The sequence below is a fragment of the Lontra canadensis genome, unplaced genomic scaffold (assembly GCF_010015895.1).
Source record: "Lontra canadensis isolate GAN:19392208 unplaced genomic scaffold, GSC_riverotter_1.0 scaffold57, whole genome shotgun sequence".
NCBI lineage: Eukaryota > Metazoa > Chordata > Mammalia > Carnivora > Mustelidae > Lontra > Lontra canadensis.
The window spans coordinates 6,671,807-6,697,715 of record NW_022631051.1 but is presented as its reverse complement, the minus strand read 5'-3'; the positions used below and the strand labels follow the sequence as shown (position 1 = coordinate 6,697,715).

Below are 25,909 nucleotides of genomic sequence, written 5' to 3'. Positions count from 1 at the left end.
TGGGGTGTTTTATTTTAGGGCGAGAAAGCTGGTATAAATTGCTTGATATAAACCAGGACTAAAGGGCAGAGAAGTTACTTCTCATATCACAGATATCATCTGCTTAAGGCAGAAGAAAATGACCAGTTATCCTATTGTTCTTAATGGAGATATAACTGACATATAATATCAGGTTAAGTTCAGGTGTACAACATAATGATTCAATATATGCATATGCTGGGGAATGATCACCACAATAGTCTAGCTAACGTTCATCACCACGTGTAGTCACAAATTTTTTTCTTATAATGAGACTATTTAAGATTAATGTACAGTACAGGATTAATTAACTGTTGTCACCATGCTGCACATTACAGCTCAGGACTAACTTATTTCATAACTGGAAGGTTGTATGCTTTGACTCCCTTCACCTATTTGCCCAGTCCCCACTCTGGCAACAACCAATTTGTTCTCTATATTTATGAGTATAGATTTTTTGTTTTGATTTTTCTTTAGATTCCATATATTAGCAAGATCATATGTTATCTGATAGTCTCTGACTTGTTCCATGTATAATATATATATTTCAATGTATGCCATTGTTTGTATGTGTGTGTGTGTGTGTGTGTGTGTGTGTGTATACACATTTTTGTTTTCCATTTATCCACCAATGGACACTTAGGCGGCTTCCCTATCTCGGCTATTGTAAATAATGCTGCACTGAACCTGGGGTGCATACATCTTTTTGAGTTAGTAGTTTTCGTTTCCTTCAGATAAATACCCAGAAGTAGAATTGCTGTCTCATATGGTAGCTCTGTTTTGAATTTTAGGGGGAGCCTCCATATTGTTTTCTACCATGACTGCCCCAATTTACATTCTTACCAACAGTGCATGAGGGTTCCCTTCTTTCCACATCCTCACCAACACCTGTTATTTCTTATCTTTGTGATGATAACCATTCTAACAGGTGTGAGGGGATGTGTTGTTTTTAAAAATCAATTTTCAGTGTGATTCATTTTTATATCCATTATGTTCATAAGCACAGTTTTCCTACTTGAAGAATAAATGATTTCAGGATTCCTGGTTCAGGATTTCCCAAGCATCATCATGCTAAAGCCCAACCAGACAGACAGGGGTATGATGTCAAAGTTGGAAGGGACTTAGAGAAACACTCTCAACCAAGAGAATGGAAACTAAGGTCCTATGTCACACAGCTGGTCTCCAACAAAATGCTCGCCATCCCATGTCCAAGTGCCAGGGACATAGGGCAGCAGAAGAACCACAGGAATGGAGGAGGTTCTGGAGGGATAGCCCTGAATGTGGGCTCCGAGACCAGGTGGGCCATCCAAACTGAACATGGCCTTGAATTGAAGGCAGAGGCTGGACAGAACAAGGTGCAGTCAAAAGCCCAAGGCACCACCTGGGAACAAGGACCCAAACAAGAGAAGAGCAGGGACTACCTAATATGTCCCTGGTGTTCGGGTCAGACTCCAGGTCTAAGCACCGCCATGTAGCCCCATACAATTCTCACCCCATCCCTGAGTCTCAGGTCTGCTTCTTACCCCAGTTTTCCAGTAGAGGAAATAAAACACAGAGAACTAGGGAGCATTCTTAGGGGCTCCCAGAGAGAGTCACTGAATCAGGTGACAAACCCCCCACCCTGAGACCTGAGACCACTGTTATGCTTCAAGCGTGAGAAGAGGCCTGTGGTCTCATCAGCAAAGAGGGCTAGAGTGCCTTCCTTGGCAAGGAATTTGTCTACGCTCTCTGTTAGAGCAGGAGGCCCCTGTAGACGACTCTGCTGAGCCGGAAGAGGGAGGTGTGACCTGCTTGGAAAGAGGGATGCAGAGGAATGGAATAATGGCAGTATCTGGTCATTCCTCCCATCCACCCCTCCTGAAGCAAGTGCTGGGGGGTATCTGTTTTGCAGGACTCTGCAAATATATGTGCCCATCAGACAGTTCTTCTATGACCTCATCCACCCGGACTATAGTGCTGTGACCGACGTGTATGTGCTCATGTTCCTGGCTGACACCGTTGACTTTGTCATCATCGTCTTTGGCTTCTGGGCCTTTGGGGTAGGTTGGGGACAAAGGCCACCACATGTCCAATGAGTAAGAGGGATGCTGTCCTGTGAAATGCCACTCATGGGTGAACCTGTTGTTTCCTTACCAGAAACACTCAGCAGCAGCAGACATCACCTCTTCACTGTCGGAGGACCAGGTTCCTGGGCCGTTTTTGGTGATGGTCCTCATTCAGTTTGGAACCATGGTGGTGGATCGAGCCCTATACCTGAGGAAGACTGTACTGGGAAAGGTCATTTTTCAGGTCATTCTCGTGTTTGGAATTCATTTCTGGATGTTCTTCATCCTGCCTGGTGTGACTGAGAGGTAAGGTGGAAGCTGGAGACGTGCACCCCACTATAATGCAAATATATTCCAGGTTATCATCCCATAGACATGGCCACCACAAAATCACCAGGTACAGACGGAGACATGACAGAACAGCACCATGGGTTGGAAAAGTGAGAGGTCTTCATCAGCATTAAATTCAGTGTGACTCCAAAATGTGAACTGATTCCTCGAAAGCATTTTATTGCATGTCCATATGTATTCATGGAAATAGGATATTCAGAATGAGAGGAGAGATCTGAGTAAACCAGGGTTCTCCCACTGTCATTGTCTCTATACCTTAGTAGACAGAGATGAACTGAGACATGGTCTTACAGGCATTCCTAAAAGGATGAGAGGATATCAGACTATGTCATATGAATAGTGGATGAAAAAAAATGGAGACCATTTAGTAGAAGAAAATATAGAGGGGTGGTGGGTGGCAGAGGACAGCAGTGTCTGCCACATAGGGTAGTTGTAAACAGCAATGTGACAGTGTTTGGAAAGCACCTGATAGGAAGAGGGTAGGAGAGGGAAGCTTTCATCTCCATGACACCATGATGCTGCCATTGTTAATAAAGCTATTGGTGCTTGTTAAGATGCACTAGAGATGAGGTCAGAGTGAGAGAGGCACATAAAAAGAGGAGACTAATGGTCGATGGGGAAAGGGCTAGTGAGATCCTTGGAAGTGGCTGGCTCCTGCCTTTCCCTCTGTCTCCTTGAAATCTAAGCTCCAGCCATATTGAACCTCTTTAGTTACTAGAGGGCACCACATTCTCCTGCACCTCAAAGGAGGCTCGCTGCTCTTCTGACCCACAACCAACCCACTCTTTTTCCTCACTCTTTAGATTTCCCAGGCTGCCTCTGCTGGAAACACAACTTGGGACCAATCCAGTGCTTAATGCATGAGCAAATGAGTGGGAGAGTGGATAGAAGAGAAACAAGGGGGACTAGTATAAATGGGAGGTAATGGGAGCAAAGAGTCAGCACTAGAGCACGTGGGAGCACCCCTATAATGTAATAAAAATGATCAATTTAATTAACATATCATTAAAAGTCTTCACATTTAACAGGAAAATTGAACTTTTTATCGTAACTCAAGGGTTATTCCTGGCCAAGCCTCATGAATAACAAGCCAGTCAGGCTAGCCAATGCTTTTCCAAAGTGTGACTAGAAAGTAATGAAAACTCCTCTCATTTATGTGCTTTATAACTTGACTCAGTTGTCATTCCTAACAAGGAAATTCAGATCTCTTCTGACAATGTTGGAGCTACATGTCTGCTCTCACCCAGTGGGCTAGGCTTTGACCTTTTGATTTCAGTGGCAATGCAAATATTTTAAAAGGGAGAATGGAATTAGGATAATTTTCCATGAGTCTGAAGTAGAACTAAGTAAAGAAAGGATTTTTTTCCCCCAGAAGACTACCAACAGCCCAGTAAGTTTTTCATGCCACACTGTGTATGGGGAGAGTGAACATAGCTTGGCTGATAAAATGATTCAGATTAAGGTGAACTTCTTGTAAAAATACTAGAATTTGTTCATGAGAACATTTTGGATCTTATTTGTTAGTCTTTAAAACAGAATAAACGTGATTTTCTAAATAAACCACATTCAACACCCATGGTAGTTAGATGATGAATGTTGATTACTTCTGTGACATTTGAAAACATCAACACACATTCTCCATCAGCCTTCCTAGAAACTCTTAATTTCAAATTGAAAGAGACCTTTAAAATATTTCTATACCTACTAATTCCACAGATGAAGGTGGGTGAAACCAAACAGAAGAGGGATCTCCCAAAGTCACTCAACTAGCTAGTAATGAGATCAGATCCCAATCACAGACCTCCTGACCCAATTGTTATGCTACACCTCTCCTCCCATGGAGAGCATCCTATACTCACTTCCAAGCAGTTTTGTTATCATAATATAACCTACTATTCATTATGCACTTATGAAAAGAATTTAATTTTTTCACCCCCAGAAGAGAGCTCCAGAACATTGATCTTGCCCTGTCTCGATAGGACAGTCCTCAACAAAGACTGATGCTTCCAGGACCATGGCAATGGCGAAGCCCTAGAGAATCCTTTAGCAGGATCAAATCACCAAATAGTTGGGTCGTTCCCACTTGTATGAGTTTCTTATTGATGTTGTAACAAATCACCACCAACTAAGGGTTTAAAACAAAATAAATTTATCACCTTAAAGTTGTGTAGGCCAGACGTCTGAAACAGGTCTCACTAGACTAAAATCAAGGTGCTGGCAGGGCTGCATTCCTTTCTAAAGGCCCGCGGGTGGGTCACCAGGATGGCTCGACTGGTTAAGTGACTACCTTCAGCTCAGGTCATGAGACCAGGGTCCTGGGATCAAGCCCCACATCAGGCTCCCTGCTCAGTTGGGAGCCTGCTTCTCCTCTGTCTCTGTTTCTGCTCTCACTCACACTCACTCTCTCTCAAATAAATAAATAACATCTTTAAAAAATAAAATAACAAAAAAATAAAGTATCTGGGGGAGAATCCCTTTACTTGCCTTTTCCAGTTTCTGGAGATGCCTTCCTTGGCTCATGGACCCACCTTAGCCTTCAAAGGCAACCTCAGTTCATGGAGTCCTCCTTTTGTTGCATTACTCTGAACATTCCTCTGCCATCTTGGCTGCTTCTGAACACAGCTGAGAAAGATTTCTCCCTTGAAGTGCTCATTAACTAGATTCAACCCACCTGGATAACCCAGGCACTCTATCTTGAACACCTTAACCAATCTCAAATATAAAGTCTTCTTTGCCATAAAACATGACATATCCATAGATTCTGGGGATTAAGCAATAATACCTTCCAAACCAAACAGAGCTGGAATGTTTGTTAAAATGACTGAATGAATGAAAACTTCTTTTGTGCTTATTGAATTGCATAATCAATTCAATTTTTCATTTATTGAGCACCTGCTATGTCCAGGGCAGTAGACCAGGTGAAAAGGGGCATGACGTCCTTGTGACTAAAGCAGGGACCTGGCCCCTTGTGGGAAGGACCACGCAATGGCTTCCATGGATTGAGGCAGTATGATAAATACTAAAAGTTTGACTGCAGTTGTACACCTAAAACTAATATAATGTTGTATGGCAATAATATCTCAGTTTTTAAAGTAATAAAAACTTAGAAAGTTATCAAACAGTTCCATCATCCAGAAACTCTTCTTGTCCATTGTAGGACCCTTCTCCCTCACGTCTAGCTTCTGGGACATGCATTTTCTGTTCTGTTACAATTTTGCCTTTCCCAGAATGTCGTATGAATGGAATCACACATTCCATGGCCTTGAAGGCTGGCTGTTTCCACTTGGCGTAGTGTATTTGATATTCATCCCTGGCGTGGCCTGTGTCAGTACTTAATTATTTTTTGTTGGTCAGTAATATTCTATCATATAAATGTTCCAAAGAGTGTTTAAATATAGAAAAGTTTAAGGACATTTGGGTTGTTTTTACTTCCTTTTTTTTTAAGATTTTATTTATTTATTTGAGAGAGAGAGAGAGAGGGGGAATGAGAGACAGAGAACATGAGGAAGGAGGTTCAGAGGGAGAAACAGACTCCCTGCTGAGCAAGGAGCCCCATGTGGGACTCAGTCCTGGGATTCCAGGATCATGACCTGAGCCAAAGGTGTTCACTTAACCAACTAAGTCACCCAGGTACCCGAGTTGTTTTTACTTCTTTGGCAACTACAGATAAAGCTGCTATAAACATGTTTTGAGAATGGACGCAGAGATAATTTCTGTCTCATCTCATGGCCTCACCTCAATGGTCATTCCTAATGCAAAGGATTGCCCTATCTTTATTTTTGGGTATTTAATTCAAGATATGTTAGGATTAGTGAGCCTTGAGTCTTCATTGCCAGCATGTCTGTGACAGCATACATTCATGACATTACAAGCCCTATGCTGCCATCACTTGTTAACATGAAAATAATTCATTTTTTCTCCAGATATTGTTACTGAAACTTAATTCATTATTGTGCAAAAGAAAACATTCATTAATAGCCATATTGTCTAAATCCTTTCAAAACAGGAAAAGAGTAAGGGAAGGTACACATTGGAATTGGAATTTCTGTATGGCTCTAAACCATACAGAAAAAAATTATGGCTACTGGTTATAATACTGAGCATCAGGAAGCTCTCTTGTTTTGAATAATTAATCTGAAAAAAAAATGGCATTTCTTGTGTATATGCATATGATTTAGTGCACAGACTTTCATTAGGTGCCTACAGTCTACAAAGCCCTGTGTGGCTGGTGCTCTGGATGATGGAGAGATGAGTAAGGCATGATTCCAGCCTCCAGCAATAAAAAATGGAGAGATCACCAAAGAAATAGGTCTTTCAATATGGGACAAGCTTAATGTCTTTAATTAGATCTGACACAATTACTTCAGTAACTACAGATTAACTATGATTTATTCCAACTTGATTCATTTAAGGTTGTAGGAAGGGAAAGGTTTGTTTGTTTTTAAGTTTTTATTTAAATTCCAGCTAGTTAACATACAGTGTAAAATGAGTTTGGGGTATACAATTTAGTGATTCAGCACTTAACATACAACACCCAGTGCTCATCACAATATGGGTTGGTTCTTTTATAAGGACTAGAAGACAATACAGTTTTAAGTCTTTGATTATAATTTTGATAAATATAGAGTTTCTCCTCATGCAGTTATCGTACAAATTATTTGTAAAAGCCAAGGGCATTTCCCTACAGAGTTAAAAGAATGTTCTTTCCTACTACAATATCAATAGATACAGCCCCAGAAAGGCAGAGGAAAGGGATGGTTGAGATGGGGTCTCTGTAAAGTATCTGATGTGTTTATTAATAACTTGTCAAGTGCTAGATCATGGTCAAATATTTTTAATTTATTAGGAACTGAAATACCAAAGCTGGTTTCTTCACAGCAGAGACACTTACAAGCAATATTTTTGAGATTTCTACGTATTGAGATCTACATGGAGGTTACCAGGCCCCTGGGACACAAAGATTCAAGCTTTCCTGGATGGTGCTTAGATTGGTCAACTAAATAGCTATTTTCAGCTAAAAAATAACACATGTCAAAATTAAAAGTTAACAAGACAAATCCAAAATATAAAGAGTAATATACTACAGGTGTAAAAAACTTTAAGTGCTGCTCTTAATTTTAAACCCAGGGAAAATGATACCTAGCTAGTGCTTGCCGAGTCAAAAGTCTTATGTTTCATTTCCTTTTAAACATGTATTGACCATGTTTAATATTCTTGTAGAATTCTGCCTTAATCCAAAGTTAAAAATGGTCCTGTGACTCACCATCCTTTGAAAAGTGTTTCAGATTTGTTTCTGGTGTGAAATTTAGTTCCACCAAGTTTTTCCTCCAGCTTATCCTAGCATTTATGAACTGTCCAGCACTATGGGTTTCTTCATCAATTATTCCCCACAAGAAGGGACTGCGATCTCTCTTGTTGGAGACATCATTAAGAAAAGAATGTTAGATCATGGAATCATAGATTTTTGGAGGAAGGGAAAATCTTCAAATAAAGTCACGGATGTCTTGAGCATGATGTCTTGAGGAGTAGTTGCTATGGTTTATAAACACAACTGGAATCCACATCTGGGTTTTAAAACTTTGTTAATCCATGACCTATCTCTCTCTATATATATATAGCAAAAACAAAAAAAAAAAACAAAAAACAAAAAAATGAGGGGAGGAGGTAATTCACTTCTCAGAATACTTTCTCCTACATCTTCCATTTATGGGTCCTTTGTAGTAAAAAAAAATGCATTTTTTGATGAGCTTGATTTGGAACATGGTAGAATCATCTTCCATGTTGGGAGAAAATATTAGTAAATTTGCTTAAAAATAAATGAGTTTAATTATGGTCTAAAAAAACTGAATAATGCACTAATACATTGGAGGCACCGTTTATATATATATACATATATATATGTATATATATATATTTAATTATTTTCTTACCTTACTTTTTGCCTTTGAAGTGATCTATGTACAGAGGATTCCTTACAATTGGCTGAATTGACTCTAAGCGCCAGAGGGTCAATTAGGCTTTTCTTTTTTTAAATCCTAAACTGATGTGATGTTGTAGCATTATTTCACTTTCCTGTGTTTTTACATTTTAGGAAGTTCAGCCAGAACCTGGTTGCTCAGCTTTGGTACTTTGTGAAATGTGTTTACTTCGGGTTGTCTGCCTACCAAATCCGTTGTGGCTACCCAACACGAGTCCTTGGAAACTTCCTCACCAAGAGCTACAATTATGTCAACCTCTTCTTGTTTCAAGGGTAAGGAAGGACACTCTGTATTGCCACAGTCACTCACAGAGGGGAGGCTGGTAAGAAAAAGGCATTCATTTTCCTCAGGAAGAAACAGGAAGGTGCAGAACGCTGATATAGGACTATGGAGCATCCCAGAACTCTTCACGATGTTCGGCAAAAGACAGATATGCCTCTTTAAATACCTTTCTGTGGATAATTGACACACATCTGGCCAGTATATCATTCTAAAATCAGCCACATGGCTTAATTTTCTGTTGCTGTATCCTGAGTAATTACTGTGGTAATATTTCAGGATGAAAAATAGGGATATATGATCTTTAAGTATTAATATATTTCTGGGCACAATAGAACAGAAATTTGGAATCTGGACTCTTTGAAAATACCTTTGGGATCTTGTGTTTACAATAAGTGCCTCCGTTGACAAGGGCCATTTATTCCACCTAGCGTCAAACTAAATGCTACATGGCTTGCTTGTTCCTGATAGTAAGTTAGCTACTCAAATGAAGCATATTGGCTCTGTTGAAGATTTCTTTGGTAGTAGCTCCTCTCTGTTCCCTTGGAAATTGTACCACAGCATAAAAGGCCAGGCTGCTATGGCACTGCTGGCTTCTCGGTTGTACCAGACCTAGGGATGGTGACGTAGTCACAGCAGAGCTGTTGAGCATGCTCACTGAGTCACATGGTATTGGTCTGAGGATGGCCTGGTATTTCTTCCAGGTGTTGGATTAGTGTTCCCTTGGCAGAGCTGAGTGGCCTAGGGGAGAGGCCCTGAGGTGCACCTGGGTTCTCCAGCTGGAGAGAAGCTCTGTGTTAGTCAAGAAACAAGGAACAGCCTCCAGACCCAAGAGGAGCCCAGGCCAGCCCATTCCTAAATACCAGAAACAAAACCAGAATCTTATTAAATTTGGGCACTGACTAAGTCCACCAGGTGTGGGCTCTACTGTGTGCCATCAAACACTTGTCCTGCTCCCTCTTGCAGCAGTCATTTGTCCTCATCTTTCAGGCACCAGCTACCTAACTTTTCCTAGCTCATTCAGTGGCAAAACCCCAATGTTCAATAATCCTCTGACCAACAAATTCTAACAAGCAAATGTTTAAAAAAGTAAAATTATGGAGTTTCTTTGCAGAAGATACGTTTTTAAATATAGAAAATCCTAAAGACTCAACCAGAGACCTGTTGAAAGTAATCAACAAATTCAGTGTAAATTTGCAGGCTTTAAAATCAACACCCAGAAATCAGTGGTGTTTCCATATGCTAAAAACAAAATATCGTGGGGGGGGGGACAAAAACAAACAAACAAACAAACAAAGAAAACTATCTCATTCACAACATCACCAAAAATAATGAAATATTCAGAGATAAATTTAATCAGAAAGATTAAACCCCTACAAAGCTTTGGTGAGAAAAATTGGAGAGGACACCTTAAAATGTATTTAAAAAGGGAATCCTGGGGCACCTGGGTGACTCAGTCAGTTAAGCATCTGCCTTCAGCTCAGGTCATGATCCCAGGGTCCTGGGATTGAGCCCTGGGATGGAGTCCCTGCTCAATGGGCAGTCTGCTTCTCCCTCTCCCTCTGCCCCTCCACCCACCGCTTGTGCTCTCTCTCACCCTCATTCTTGAATAAATAAAAAAAATTTAAAAAGAAAAAAAAATAAATAAAAAGGGAATCCTAATTTGTTAAGACCATCAACAAAAAGAAAAAAAATAGAAAAATGAATGGGCAATACTAATTTATACATTGACTCATGATGGAAAGAGGTTGTAATTCCCAGTTGCATTTTACCATAAGGGTCGCCCTGAGAATTGTTTCTGAGTCATAGGGCTAAGACGACAGAGAACTACAAGAGCTCCTGGGGTTGAGAGGCTGATGGGGGCCACCCCACAACTATCTGTCTAACAAGATGTGGCTTCTGGCAGGTTCCGCCTCGTTCCATTTCTGACGGAGCTGAGGGCTGTGATGGACTGGGTGTGGACAGACACGACCTTGAGCCTTTCCAGCTGGATCTGTGTGGAGGATATCTATGCTCACATATTCATCCTGAAATGTTGGCGGGAGTCCGAAAAAGTAAGCCAGAAAAATGCCTGATCCCTTTGTGTTTACCTTCCATCCAGGCTGGTTATGAGATTAATGTGAACATCTGCAAGTTTTGTAGCCAAATAAAGGGGGACAGGGGGGCAGAAATAGTGAGGATCTTTAAGTGTCCCATTGGTTTCCACCCCCTGGACTTGGGAATTTTGGACTCACTGTTGCCTTTAGTCAGCAATAGCGTCCAGATGTCTTCCCCTTTTGGCAAATGTATATTGTAGTTATTTTTAAAAGAAGAAATGATATATTGCTGTGTGACCCAATAATTCTTAAATGGCTCATTGGGGAGCAGAAGGGAATGTGGTACGGTAGAGAAAAGTGAGGTCAGGTGGCTTGGACTCAGGCTCACCCTCTGACTCATTCTTTGATGAGCAACAGGACAATATGACTTCTTTGTACAGAGGAAATTGAACTACAAATATTTGCTTATTCTGTTAGATTGAATATTAAGATTTAAATGTGGATAGAATTACTGTTATTTATTGGATTTTTTCACAAGTTTAACATCTGAAACAGGAGTCTGTTGAATAATAGCAACAGGACCGCTCAACGATAATTAGCTGAGGTGGTATGAAATGTCTTTTTTTTCTCTTCTCCGTAATACTCTCTTTGGAAAAGTTTCCTCTAGTCTATATACTTTCTAGTATGTTCTGTTGCTGCTTCTGGGAATTTCAGCTTCACAGGGCAGGGGCCCACTGACCTGTGGGCCCTGTGTTTATGGGGTTCGTGGAAGTGAAGGAGATAGGGCTGGCAGTAAACTTAAAATCATTGAGCTTGTACTGATTTTTAAGGAGCAGAAAAGCTGTTAAAATGTCAGAATATGGTGGGGTGCCTGGGTGGCTTAGTCAATTAAGTGGCTGCCTTTGGCTCAGGTCATGATCCCATGGTCCTGGGATTGAGCCCAGCATTGGCATCATGCTCAGCAGAGAATCTGCTTCTCCCTCTCCCTCTGCCTGCCACTCCGCCTACTTGCGCTCTCTCTCTGTGTCAAATAAAGAAATAAAATCTTTTTTAAAAATGACATAATATGAGAGATATGAGAGATGTTCTACCAAAGGGACTTTGAGGGTAACAATCATGGTGACAAAGGACCTGGAAATCATGACAAATGAAGAAGAGTAGAAAGAACGAAGAATTGTTCTGTCTGAAGTAGAAAAAAATGGAAAGAGGCAAAAACAATAACAATTTGTAACTATTTGAAATACTGGGAAATAGAGGAAATGTCTGAATTTATTTGTAAGGCTCAAGATAACAGAGTTTAAGACAAGTTAGGGAGGGTACATATTGCATGGAGCACTGGGTATGATGCATAAACAATGAATTTTGGAACACTGAAAAAATTTTAAATTAAACTAAAAAAAAAAAGACAAGTTGACAAAAGCTCTGGTAAGTTTCAGTGGGATATGAAGAACTTTCTAATAATTGAAGCTACCCCATCACAGCTTGGCTGCCTCAGGAGGTATCCATGTATACATGGTGACACTAGGAGAACTCACATCCTGGACCCTCCCTGCTGGTAGGTACGGGTTCATCTCTAGCTCCAGGAGCTATTCATTCATTCAACAATTACCATATTGCTGCAATCAAACAGCCTCAAACATAGTGGCCCAAAAAAATATATATATTTATTATTATATATTTATCATATATAATATATAATAAATTAATATATATTTAATTTAATTAACTAAATAGATATTTTTTAAATAAATTAATTAAATAAATATTATATATAATATATTATATATATATATATTTTTTTTTTTTTAAGAGAGAGAGAGAGAGCATGCAGAACAGATAAAGACAGAGAGTGAGAGAGAAAGAGAGAAACTCAAGCAGGGCCTACACCAAACATGAAGCCCAACATGGGGCTTGATCTCATGACCCTGAGATCATGACCTGAGCTAGTCCCTCACGTAATTGTCTGAGCCACCCAGGCACCCCAAACTCAGTGGATGAAAAATAACAACCATTTCCTTTGCTCGCAATTCTGCAGGTGGGCAGTTTGGGCTGGACGCCACTGAACAGACTTGCCAATAGGTCATCCTGTGGCTGCCCTTTCAAAGGGACCGAGCATAGGCAAGAGAAAGGCCAGAGAGAGAATCAGTTCAAGGGAGAGGCAAGTTGAGAGGATAATTTTAGAATGGAGAGGATCTGTACCTCTATAGGTATCAAGGAAAAGAATAGTAGAAAAAAGAAAAGCAAAAGTTCTTAGTATTAAAGCCAAAGGAAGAAGGTCTGGGTGGGGATCAGGGCAGGGGGGTGTGGCTTGGGGGCCTCTGGGGCCTGGAAAGCATGGAATCAGAGCCCTGGGGGAACAAGTTAGTAGGGAAGAGGACCGGCCATCCTACAGGAAGCTAGAGAAAGGTGAGCAGTGAATAAACACACCACATAGCTCGACTTCTCCACGAAATAGATGAGTTCATGTGTTGACAGCAAGGGGGAAGGACGACATCCCAAGACCCAGGGCCCCACCCCAGGGGCACCAGAAACAGTGAGATACTACTTCCGCTGGATGAATGGGTGGGGAGTTCTTATGAGGTAGTCTCTCCATCAGAGCTCACGGGACTGTCCCATGTTGATACGGGGTCACTTTACATGGAAGCAGCTGTTTCTGCCCCATTTGTTGGCTCTTACAAGTCTTTCACTGTCTTTGAGTCAACAGGTGACAATCTTCTTAATACCATAGTGAGAGGTGACACCCATTGTCCATCCTCCTTGTGAACGCTGGTGTTGCTCTGCCCTGGAACACTAGGCATTCCTGCCCATGAAGAGTTTACAATCATTGCTGTTATTTTATTTCAAGAAATAAAAAGCCTCGTTTAATGTATCACCCCTACTTAAATATATACTTCTATCTTATGCTAAGTCAAAGGGTATTTCAGAGTATCAATATTTTAAATCACACCTGGTAAAACTTTCTGAGAACTTACATGTTGGGGAGGTCAACACCAAGGGAGTCTGAGCAAATCTGGGACTCATTTCCACTCTGTCCCATCAGACACTGAAACATTACCAGGGACAATCTCTTGTCTAGTGTGAAGCAGAAAAGTAAGCTTCTTTTAACAGTGACTTTTCTTGGGGATTACTCTGAGTTGAATATACTGTGCTCCAGGGGCTTTATGAATATGCTTATGAAGCCAGAACAATTTCCCGAAAGACAGAGTGTTGGCATATGAACACCCACAAATGCAGGCCACTTGGTCCTAGTCATAGTTTACTTTTCTTTCTTTATTTATTTATTTGAGAGAGACAGAGAGCGTGAGTATAAGCGGGGGGAGGGGCAGAAAGAGGAAGAGAAGCAGGCTCCCACTGAGCAGGGAACCCAATGTGGGCTCAATCCCAGGACCTTGGGATCATGGCCTAATGACCTAAGCCGGTGACCTAATGACCTAAGACACTTAACCGACTGAGCCACCCAGACACCCCACCCCTCACACACAACAATTTTAAGGAAAAAGTCTGTCAGGTCCCATTGGTCCCTCATGGTAACACAGTGGAAATGTGTTGGGAGCTCATTTCAGCTCATCACATCACCACCTAACTTCATAGGCTGGGAACAAGGATGCTCTCCCCACTTCAGGGTGAGTGAAGCAGAATCAGGTCCCAGTCAGGTCCTGCGGGAAGAGAAAAGCGTCCTTCCCCTGCCTGCTTCCGGCACTGGAAGCCTGAGCCCTGTGTGACTTCTCTGTTGCAGAGATACCCGCAGCCCCGGGGGCAGAAGAAGAAGAAAGTGGTGAAGTATGGCATGGGAGGCATGATCATCGTTCTGCTCATATGCATCGTCTGGTTTCCCCTTCTCTTCATGTCCTTGATCAAATCTGTGGCGGGGGTCATCAACCAGCCCCTGGACGTCTCGGTCACGATTACCCTGGGAGGGTACCAGGTAACTGCTGTGTCCCTCCCCCCAGGTCTGGCTCCCTTGCCCATGTCTTTCCTGACCACCAGCCACAGGATGTTCAGTTAGCTTTTGCGGCCAGATTCCCTCCCCTTGCATCTTAACTGGTCAGCATATGCGTGTCGTATGAGATAAGGCACAGAAGACATTGAAGGGGTAGTTCTGTTCTGGTGTGAGGCACTGGAATAATCACTTCCAAAAAGAGATCCCTGAGGCCAGTTGCCATTGGGTACAGAGTGGGTGATGATATACTGTATAAATATTTCTCTTTTAACCCAGGATGCAAAGACGAGCCTCAGGAGTGTTGACAGCACTATTTCTTTGTTTTCCAGCCTATTTTCACAATGAGTGCCCAGCAAAGCCAGTTGAAAGTTATGGATCAGCCAAAATTTAATAAGTTTATGAAAGCTTTCTCTAGGGACACTGTAAGTAAATGCATGTTGTAGATGTCTATGAAGACCTTTCATCTAGGTGAGCTTACGGCTTGTCACTTTATTCACTGTTCTGCTGTGGCCTGTGGTGGTGGGAAGAACTCTTCAAGGATTACCAGTGGCCACTGGCCACTTGGATAATCTGAGACATTATATCTGTATTATTGGATAGAAGTGTCAATAAACATAATTTTAATTCAGGACATTTTAATGTAAGCTCAACAGATGTAGGTCCTCTTTTATATTTTTAGATGTTTTTAATTGCAGTAGATACTGATCCCTTTGACGGCTAGGTCTATTCTGAGAACCTTGTCTTCAGGGAGTAATTCAAAATATTGGAAAAGCTCTATGCAGGTACCTGCTTGTGATGGCATTCTTAGTATTGACAAAAGTTGGAAGCAGCTGAGGGCTCAGTAAGTAGAGGCTGTTGAATAAATTATGGCAAATGTGTCCAGTGAATCTGATGGGCATTGGCTTCCCTAGGGTGGTTGGCATGGGAGAAGGGGGGCTACTGCTTTTCATTTTAGTTACACACTGTGTTGTCTGGATATTTTCCAGGCAACTTCTTTTGTAATACAAAATAATCATTGCAAAGACCACACATGGCATGAACATGTCTCAAGATAAGACATAAATGAAAAAGAATATACGCTATTATTTTTTAAGTGATGTTTAAAAATCTGCATTTCCTACTGCCTATAATAGTGATAATGTCCTGTTGGCAAAGTTGTGGTTGATGTATTATTTTCTCTCCATTGTAAAGTCAGAATAATATGAGAAATTGATTTTTCATAATTAAATTTGCTTTACAAATAATATTTCCCTATTTAAAGAAAATGATTAGGCAGATGGAGGCTTAGCTCCTTTATAAAATTATCAGCCTCTAAAGCACAATGCCCACACTCATCTCAAGGGATGTGCAGCTGTGAAGGTAGGACCAAGATGTTGTGGGTGGATTAAATTTTACTGTCTCATGAGAGGGAACACCCCAAGAGTTGATAAGTTTCCTGCTTAGTGGGGAGGAAAAACGACACCAAATCCTTTGATTTGTCTTTATTGATTAATTGAAACTATTCTGTACCTGTACTGTACTGAGATTGCTCTGTGTCACTGGGGCTGCCCATTCCACATGCAGAGGGGAAGTAGTACCATGGAGCACCAAGCCCATCCACTGTAGAAACTGTCCTTCCATAGGAAAAAATCCTCATTCAGCAGTCAGTTAAAAGGAAGAGCAATTGCTTTATTTATACATCACCATGTCTATGATATATTTATGCATGTGTATTTGTGTGCATACAGGGTGCTATGCAATTTCTGGAAAATTATGAAAAAGAAGACATAACAGTAGCAGAACTGGAAGGAAACTCAAATTCTTTGTGGACCATCAGCCCTCCCAGTAAGCAGAAAATGATAGAGGAACTCATGGACCCCAATAGTAGCTTCTCTGTTGTTTTTTCATGGAGTATTCAGAGGTAGTTACTGTCTTTCCATGTATGATTTCCCCCTTTCCCCACAAGCTAAACTCGGGGCGGGGGTGGGAGGATAGAAGGACAGAAAAATTCAATTGATGTGGGTTTTAGTTGACATCATGCTTTGGAAACATTCATTTGATGCTACAGCTAAATTTTTGTGCTTATTAAATAATGATCTGCCTGAGAATCTTTGGCAAAAAATAAGAACCTTATAGTTTTCCTTTTTCCTGCTAACTTCAGTCTTTAAAGAGAGGCTGGCAATGAGTTCTGTGAACAAGAGAGAGAGGCAAAGTGAAAGGGAAATGGGTAAGGACTCATAAAAATGAAATAGTCTGGATGGTGGTAAGATTTCCCTGAAAGGGTGAAGTTTGTTCTTTGGAATTAAGAACTGGCAGCCTCAGGAACCCCAGTTCTTACTTGCATCCATCCCCCCAACACGGGGAAACCCTAACAGATTTTTTTCTCCACACATAGTGTGTGCGATCAGCCTGGCAGTCCCAAAAGGCGAGAGCTGAGAGAGACTCCTTCCCACCTAACCTGAGCCAATGGCCAGCATGAGGCCACTACTTCACTCATTTTTTTTTTAATTTTTATTTAAGTTCCAGTGAACATACAGTGTGATATTAGTTTCAGACGTACAGTATAGTGATTCAGCACTTTTCATACAATACCCAGTGCTCATCACAAGTGCCCTCCTTAATCCCGTCACCTACTTCCCCCCTCCCCTCTGATAACCAACAGTTTGCTCTCTATAGTTAAGAGTCTGTTTCTTGGTTTGCCTCCTTCTCCCTCTCTTTTTTCCCCCCCTTTGCTCATTTGTTTTGTTTCTTAAATTCCACACATGAGTGAGATCATATGATGTTTGTCTTTCTCTGACTTGTTTTGCTCAAAATAATACTCTCTAGCTTTATCCATGGCTTTGCAAATGACAGGATTTCATTCTTTTTGGTGGCTGAGTAATATCCATATATATATATGGATATATATATATATATCTCACATCTTCTTTATCCATTCCTAAGAGCATGTCTTAAGAAAAGTTCTCGCATTCAAAAACCCAGTGTGTTAGTGAAGTACTTGGGACACCTTGACAAGATAAGCTAGTTGGAAAGGCTTAGTGTTTGTTTGTTTGTTATCACGGTCTTGTGATTTCAGGATTCTCTGGCGACTTATTTGGGAAGTCAGGTGATAGGTGCATTTGGGTCCATGATTCCTGGTTTCTAGGATGAAATTAAGAAAAAAATCATGATAGGTACCTAGGAAGCCTTCTCCAATCTAAAATGATTTCAAAGGGGGCTGTTCAGAATCGAAAGAACTCCTTCCTGAATCTTATTTTCTCCTTTAGAATTTACATCCCAAGTTCCTCACACGAAATTCTGGACTGCCAAAAATTTATTTTCTAGCCTTTTCTTTGAAGAGCTACCAAAAAATTAACAACATTAAAGATCAGATTTTGATTGAACGTTCTTTTAAAAACGTGGATTCTATTAGTCAGCATAGAGACTAACCTCATTGGATTAATATAAGAATGTTGCAGAAATTCATATCAGAGCATCAAGACAGTTTCTCTTTTAGTCAGCAGACTGCCTCCTCACGTGCCGTCTGTTTTAAAGGTGTTTGTGGCCTCCCTGGGGTTACTAACTTGGTTGTCTATGAAGCTGGACATAAAGGTGAGGTGGACAGAAAAGGTTGGGGTTGACAGTTGTGGACCCAATGAAGACTTGGTGAGATTAATAAAATAGTCAAGTGAATTTTTGAATCTCTCTTCCAGACTTCTGACTAATCACTGACATTGGGCCCTTTTATCTTTCTTCACAGAAACATGAGTCTGGGTGCAAAAGCAGAAATAGCAACCGATAAGCTATCTTTTCCTCTTAAAAATACTACACGTAAGAATATAGCTAAAATGATCGCTGGCAACAACACAGAAAGTTCAAGAACGCCCGTGTAAGTGATTGCTCCTGTTCATTAGCTTTAATAGATGGCTATGTCTGGTACAAAATTTCCATTTGCAAATTCACATAAGCAAGAAATGCAACTTTCTCCATTCTCCAGTAACCCAAGTGAATCTCTACTTGGAGATCTCATTATGTTACATTAAGACAGCTCTGTGTTCTTCCCCTCTTCCTCTCTGACCACCTAGCCCTGGGAGCCCTGATCTTGTCTCTGGGTAGCAGACCTTGCTCTTATCTGACCATAATCACCAAAAGCCAAGGAGAGCCCCTGGGAAACCCCTCTTTTACTCTTATTCCTGACCTGGGCTCATTGAATGCCTGGCTACTGGATGGGGGTACAGGGAAGATAAGGAATAAAGGGAAATTTGGCAGGGGTTTGGGGGGGAATCTCTATATTAATATATTATCTTGCCATATAAATACTTCACTTCAAACAAATCCAAGTTGGGATGTTTAGATTCTAGTACGAGAACTAGGAGGAAGGGTTGAAATGCTATGGGTGCAAAACCGCTAAATCACATTCACTGGCCAATGTCTAGTTCTGACCTCCAGTCTGTCCTGGCCCCACTGTGCTGTGTTGAGCATCAGAGCTGCCATGATGCAGTCCTCACACTGTTTTCCCTAAGACAGCATTTTTTAATCACTACAGTTAAAGGAACCTCAAAGATTGTCAAATCTTCCTCATCATTTCCCCATGAAATAACAGGCCTAGAAGGACAGAGTGACCTGCTCACGTTAATCAGTTCGTCTTCTGCAGAGGGAGGGTCAGATCCAGGCCACCAGCTGCCTCCTCGAGCCTCAATCTTGTCACTAGATAGATTCATGCAGTCCACTTGATTATGGATATAATTATATATCTACATAGAGTACAGACATAGATCCTAGCAAGAAAGGTAGCCCCTTGCTTCAGAAACAGTCGCAGGTAGTTTTTAAGGCATTAATAAGCTCATGTACAGAGTTTACCTAAGTTTTTGAATAGAACCACTAAATTTGTTTGGCTTCAGAAATTTCTGATTATAATGGGGCCCGTAAATTGTGATGACATCACATTGCGTAGAAGTACAAAGACTCACAGTTATTTGTTTGAGATGAGGTAAAAGATGGCAACAAAAGTCAATTTTATGTGGATAAAACAACTAAAACGTCATTACCCTCCCCCCATCCTTTTTTTTTTCTGAACACACAGGACTATAGAAAGGATCTACCCATATTACGTGAAAGCACCTAGTGACTCGAACTCAAAACCTATAAAGCAACTTTTGTCTGGTAAGGATGAAAAGGAATTGTTTCATAACTCTTTTTAATTCTTTTATCAGTGACTACAGTTTGCATTTTCAGCCTTTCTCCAGCTGCTTTCCAGTTTTCTTTCCCTATGAGACGCGGCTTACAGAAGCCAGAGACTCCCAGCTACAGTCACTGGCCAGAAGGAGCCAGTCAGGCACCAGGAACCATATTCCTCATGGTTTTCATTGATATAGAACATGGTTGGCTTAAATCTGTTTTCTAGCAGCTTCTGTTACTGATTCATCAGTCTGTTCACTTGTTTCTATTAACGTCCATCTCTTAGGCAGAAAACGGCCTAACACAATATTAAATATGAAAGTTCTATGATAAGAACAATAAAAACGGAGCACGAAATGTATTTGATTCAGCCCAAGGGTGGTTAAGTATCAAGGTCAGCCTCTAGGGACTGTATGCACCCCAAAAAACAGTTATGGTAGCATGTTGATGCTTGGGGATTCTTAAGCATTAATTACTAAGCATTATTTGACTTCATCAGTTATCTGGATCAGAGCAGATGGGTACATGTGGTAAAAGTAAAAGGACAAAGCAGTTATCCAAGTCATGTTCACTCCTTTGCCAACATGGGCTGCTCATGGTCATCAGACAGTGTGTCAGGCACTGGACACCAGGCTCCTTGAGGCTCATGTTTACCTGGAAAGATGGAGATGTAAACGAACAGCTGGAAGGTCCCATGGAGACCAGCAGAAGTAGAGGCAGGATAGAGGTTCAGAAGACAAGCATGGGTGGGTCCCCACATCTCTATGCTCTTCTTCCTCAATAGTCAGTAAATAATACATATGTCTTACATGGTAATTGTGAGATGCACTGAGTACTTTGATATTTCCATTTCAGCCCAGATAGTTCTAGAAATGCTTAGTCCAAGGGCATAGATTGCTCAGCGATCTGCCATTCCCTCTGAAATACTACTCTCCCTCAGTGGGCCCTTCACAGCTGCTGCCCTCTCATCAAATGATCCCGCAAGCCGGCCAGGGCCCTCCTTCAGCTGCCTCCCTCTCCCTGGCAATGGGCTGAAATGTTCACCAATCCCCCCACTTCCTTTCAACTTCAGGAAGATGGGACTCCTCCCTCCAGGGTCAGCTTCACCTTGTGCCCAGATTTCCAGCCCTTCTCCACCCTTATTTTCCCCTTTCTCAGCCACATGCTCTGTACTCCCCAAACATAGGCTCGTTGGCTGAGGGTCATTTGAGGTCCAGCCAACGAAGTCCTTCTTCCCCAGACCACACGGTCTTGTGCTCTTGGGTCTTGCCAACACAATAGCTTTTCTGATGAGCTTCTTTACTTAGTAACGTCTAATCTTTAGCATAGGTTGGTGGTTATCAACAATTTATGAAGGAGGAAACTGAGGCTCAGGGTGTGAATTACTCATCAGAGGTTATACAACTGATATGTGAACAAACTAGATTCAAACCTAGTCCAGATGTCCCCTCTTAGAACTCTCTAGACTTCAGAACCAAAGTTCTTTTTGTTCCTGAGCATTCTGAATGGTTCACATTCAGGCTGGGTAAGGGTTTCTTTATCTTTAAGAGCTTCCTACCTCACTCTCCATCATTCCATCCATCTGTCCGTCCATCCATTCATCCATCCATCCAATCCATCCATCAAATAGACATTCATTACCAGGCACTGTCCCAGATTCCTCTGATCCAGGAATTTAGCAGGAAATAATGCAGACGCGGCCCCTACCCTCACAGTCCACCACCAGAATTCTCAGCCGAGGCCCTATTATTATTGACGGGGGTGGTATTTTCTTAGAAAGACCTACTCAAAGAACTCCAAGCTTTCTTCCACCCTTTCACAATTCTTTTATATTGACTCTGTGCTCCAACAAAAGCAATCATTAACCATGCATCATGGATTTTCAGAACTTTACTGAGCTTCACGCCATCAAGCCCTCCTGAAATAGCCTCCTCTCCCTGACCATCCCCACTTACTGAAGTTCTGCAAAACTCAGCTCAGAAGCCGTCTCCTCTGGGAAGCCCTCCTGGATCCTACCAAGGAGAAGTAGTCTCCCCATGCTAACAGAACTTGTGGGTGCAGGTCCTGTAGTGGTTTCCTCATGCCCATAAGTCACGCTTGTATACATGGCCTGCTCCTGTTGAGATATGGAATCATGCTGTATGCAATTTTGTATACATCACCTGACAGAGGGCCTTCTTCTCGAAGACACTTAATAAGTGCTGGTAATAGGATTGAATTAGCCAATGCACTAAAAAGTTGGTGATTTTGGATTTTTAAATGCCTAATTAGTTGTCTGGAATTCTCAGCAAAGACACTCAGGTGATGGGTCATTTTTCTCTCCTGTGATGTGTCTGCCATGCTCACTCAGCAGCAAGGAGCTACCTGTTTAGTGACAAGGAGAAAATATGCACACCTAGGACCCACTTTTCTTTCCCCATTCACATTGTTACCATGTCCCTGTGTCCTACTCATCCAGGCACTATACACTATGCTATGGATAGTAGTAACCAGGATTTGCCATCTGAGGACTGCTGAGCCTAAATCCTAATAGTCTCATGCTAACATAATTTCATTTTACTCTTCTTCCAGAAAATAATTTCATGAATATCACCATCATTTTGTCCAGAGACAATACAACTAAATCTAACAGTGAGTGGTGGGTTCTCAACCTGACTGGAAATAGAATATACAATCAGCATGCCCAGGCCTTGGAACTGGTGGTCTTCAATGACAAAGTCAGCCCCCCAAGTCTGGGGTTCCTGGCTGGCTATGGGTAAGAACTTATTTCATAGTTAACATTTTTAAGAGTCTACTTCTGTATCATATAATGTTGAGGATGGGAAGCCTTGTGTCTTCCCAGAATTCTTGAACTTAATAGATGAACATTAAAATTCATAGGTTATTGGCCCTTCATTTAAAAAAATGAAGAACCAGAGTCCCAAAGAAGTCAAAATGCCTGATGTGAGTAACACCCTTAAGGACAGGTCTAGAAGTCATATGTCCAGTTTCTTCGCTCTACACCTTCCTGTTATGTTTGAGGCCATTCAGTGTTTAGACATAGAAATTGATGTTGGATTACCTCTTTTCCATTTAGATTGCCTTCTGACCTTAGCAGACATGGTCTTAGTCAGACGTCGCAGTCTGGGATATGGTCTGATGTCCAGAATGGTCTGAAGCTACCATTTCACAGTGTTCTGATCCTTAAATGCTAGGACACATACATCCCCAATAGGACATGAACATCTGTTAAGAAATCATTGTCTATGCAGAATTGTATTTATAAAAATAAAGTGCTGGGTGCAGAAAAGTATATATGGTACAGTGGCATTTCCACCAAATGTATTATGTGATTTCTTTATTTAATATATGCAGTAAAACCACCTGAAGTTCATCTGTGAAACTCTTAACATCGGTTATTTCCAAAATTTGGCTTTTTTTTTTCATTTTCATTTTTCAAGTATTATAGTTCTGTCAGGGAAAAACTTTAAACTTTGATCAGTTTATCATATCTTCTGTGGAGTTGGAGGGAAATACTGTGTTTTTTTTTTTCTTTTAGATATGTTCTATTAACTGTACTTAACTGGTAAATACAATTTCTACTCAATTTTTTTTTCAGTATCATGGGATTATATGCTTCAGTTGTCCTTGTGATTGGGAAGTTTGTCCGTGAATTCTTCAGTGGCATTTCTCACTCGATCATGTTTGAAGAGCTTCCAAATGTGGATCGAATCCTGAAGTTGTGCACAGATATTTTTTTAGTTCGAGAGACAGGGGAACTGGAACTAGAGGAAGATCTCTATGCCAAATTAATATTCCTGTACCGCTCACCAGAAACCATGATCAAATGGACTAGAGAAAAAACAAATTGATCATTTAAGACACAGACTCCAACTCAAGTTAACATTTGAATTTTTTTAAAAAAGCACAATATTCTCATAAGAGCTAAGCATTTCTAGTTGGATGGAAATGGTTTCTCTTCTGACAGGTGGTCAGAAGGAGCTGACTTCCTTTTGCAGTCTAAGCTACCTTGCAAATGAAGGCGCTGTTGAAAAAGTTGTTTGTAATTCCATTTCTCCAAAATCAGGGCTACTTGTTTTATGTTTTAGTCAACAGTGTCTTGTGTTCTGATTGACTATGCAAAGGAGTCATTTATGGATCTCCTCTCTTAGAGAAACAGGAGAGAAGATGAAGGGAGAAGGAAAGACACCCGTGTTTTTCTGCACAGGGACAGCACCCTTCCTGAAGAGATGCTATAATGGCGGACACTGCGCTCTGTCACCAGTGGGGAAGCTGTGGTGAGGAGAACAGATGGGACTCAGCACACCCCAAAAATATGCAACAGCAATAGGAGGCTGAAACTCCTGAATGGATTTCTAGGGGAAAACGAGAAAGGGAGCTAGAGACCCATGAAGATACCAGAGGAAGGATAAGCCTCATTCTAAGCAAAAAGTTAACATTAGTGACACTCTTACTGCCTTATCTTAACTGAAGACTAATTAAAAAATCTTTCCATTAAACACCAGTGACTTCTCAGGAAAAAAAAAAAAAAGCAGCAAAACAAATATGTGGACCGGCTTTGTTGAGGCCCGGCTCATGACCCGCTTCCGTGAGGGTGGCTGTTCTGCTTCAGAGTTCCTGCTCCTCGTCAGACACAAGCTCCAGGTAGAAAGATAAAAATGGCGCCCAGCTGGGTGTGGAATGAATACTCTGACTTTGTAACTTTTACTAACTGAGGTCATGAACGCTCTTCTACCTTTCCCCCTCCCCTCCAACACGCTTTTTCCCATTTCGATGATTTAAGGCAATGGTGTTTTCCAGTATGTGACATTTTCCTCCCTGTTTTTCAGGTATATCAAAGAGTTTACATATTCCAGTTCACATTTTTACATCTGAGACGGGTTTTTTAAGTTCATAATTATGGAAGAAATATGTATATTGAGCTTGGGGAAATAAAAAAAATGGCCTTTTCTTAAATTATTATTATTGGTAATACAACCTCTTCATTAAATAACAATGTAGCATGAAAATTTATGATTGAAATGTAGTTTTCATTCCGTATTGTGAGGAATCATTGAATGGAATAGAATACGTCAAAAAAAAAATGATCCTATGTAGTTTGGGTTCAGGACTGATTTAAAATAAAGCACATCTTGCAAAGTCAGTTCAAGAATACTCTTCATTCTGCCTCTTTTGCATGAAGTAGGAAAAACGACTGTTTTCAACCCTATGTAAACAAGGTGTTAAAAAAATCAACTGAGGGAAGAATTCACTTCTTGTTGGTTTTATTTGTCTTTCTCATGTGAATAATATAAGCAGGATGCATCCGGTAACAAATTAATTTCCAAAGAGTTACAGTGAATCCGGGGCTGTTGAGTGTCTTCTAGAAAATTAGTGCATATTTGTTCTTCAAATGTGAAAGCCAACATACTTCCGCCCTGAGGAAATCAAGTCCTCCAGTCATAGTAACAATAAGCTCTGACTACTTAGGGGAACTCTTTGGACCACATTCTGATTCCCCAACAACAGCAAGAATAATTGTGCATATTTCTGGTTGTGAATTCTTTCTTTTAAAAATGTCAACTCAAGGGAATTTCCAGAGAGCTCATTATGACATATTTAGGAAAGAGGAGAAGGAAGCAATGTTCCTGAGAAGAAAAGTGTAAAGTCAAAGTACACCAGAATGCCCAAGTTCCTCAAGAGAACAGTTTCCAGGGTTCAAGAAAAACCTTCCCCGTGCATCAGAAGGGAAAATGTGAAAGGAAATTTAGAAAACTAGAAATAAAGAAATGTAGAAGGGATGTGCTTCCTTTAGGGAGGCATGTGGAGGCTAGAGGAGACATGGCAGAGAGTGAAGAGATCTCCCGGCTCCTGTGGGGTGGGGAAGCTCCAGGCCAGCAGGTCACTTCCCCTCTCAGCCTCGTGTATGTGACAACATGAAGGGATCACCCTCCTGTACCAGCCACATTCTAAGCCCTGGCCCTGTAGGCGCCCCTTAGATTGCTCTCTCTGGAGATAGCCTCTGAAATGAAGAGAAACAAAGGACATTTGGGCAGTGACCCAGGAGTTACAGTGGTCAGCAAGGCAGGCTCAGGCAGAGGGACAGGCTGTCCCAGCACGCAGCTGCAGGTGAGCTCTGGTCACAGC

General features: G+C 41.2%; 1 protein-coding gene across 3 annotated transcripts in view; it reads left to right on the top strand.

Moving 5' to 3' along the window:
- Window positions 1-24,926, top strand: part of PIEZO2 (piezo type mechanosensitive ion channel component 2) — a 458,183-nt gene extending 433,257 nt beyond the window's left edge. For all 3 annotated transcript variants that reach the window (XM_032875773.1, XM_032875772.1, XM_032875771.1), the window contains 11 exons: window positions 1,910-2,057; window positions 2,155-2,369; window positions 8,506-8,664; window positions 10,578-10,725; window positions 14,444-14,632; window positions 14,977-15,069; window positions 16,375-16,547; window positions 18,366-18,494; window positions 19,689-19,768; window positions 22,355-22,538; window positions 23,382-24,926. In XM_032875773.1, coding sequence (XP_032731664.1) covers window positions 1,910-2,057; window positions 2,155-2,369; window positions 8,506-8,664; window positions 10,578-10,725; window positions 14,444-14,632; window positions 14,977-15,069; window positions 16,375-16,547; window positions 18,366-18,494; window positions 19,689-19,768; window positions 22,355-22,538; window positions 23,382-23,634 — 1,771 coding nt within the window. In that variant the 3' untranslated portion in view covers window positions 23,635-24,926. The remainder of the gene's footprint in view (window positions 1-1,909; window positions 2,058-2,154; window positions 2,370-8,505; window positions 8,665-10,577; window positions 10,726-14,443; window positions 14,633-14,976; window positions 15,070-16,374; window positions 16,548-18,365; window positions 18,495-19,688; window positions 19,769-22,354; window positions 22,539-23,381) is intronic.
- Window positions 24,927-25,909: the final 983 nt, after the last annotated feature.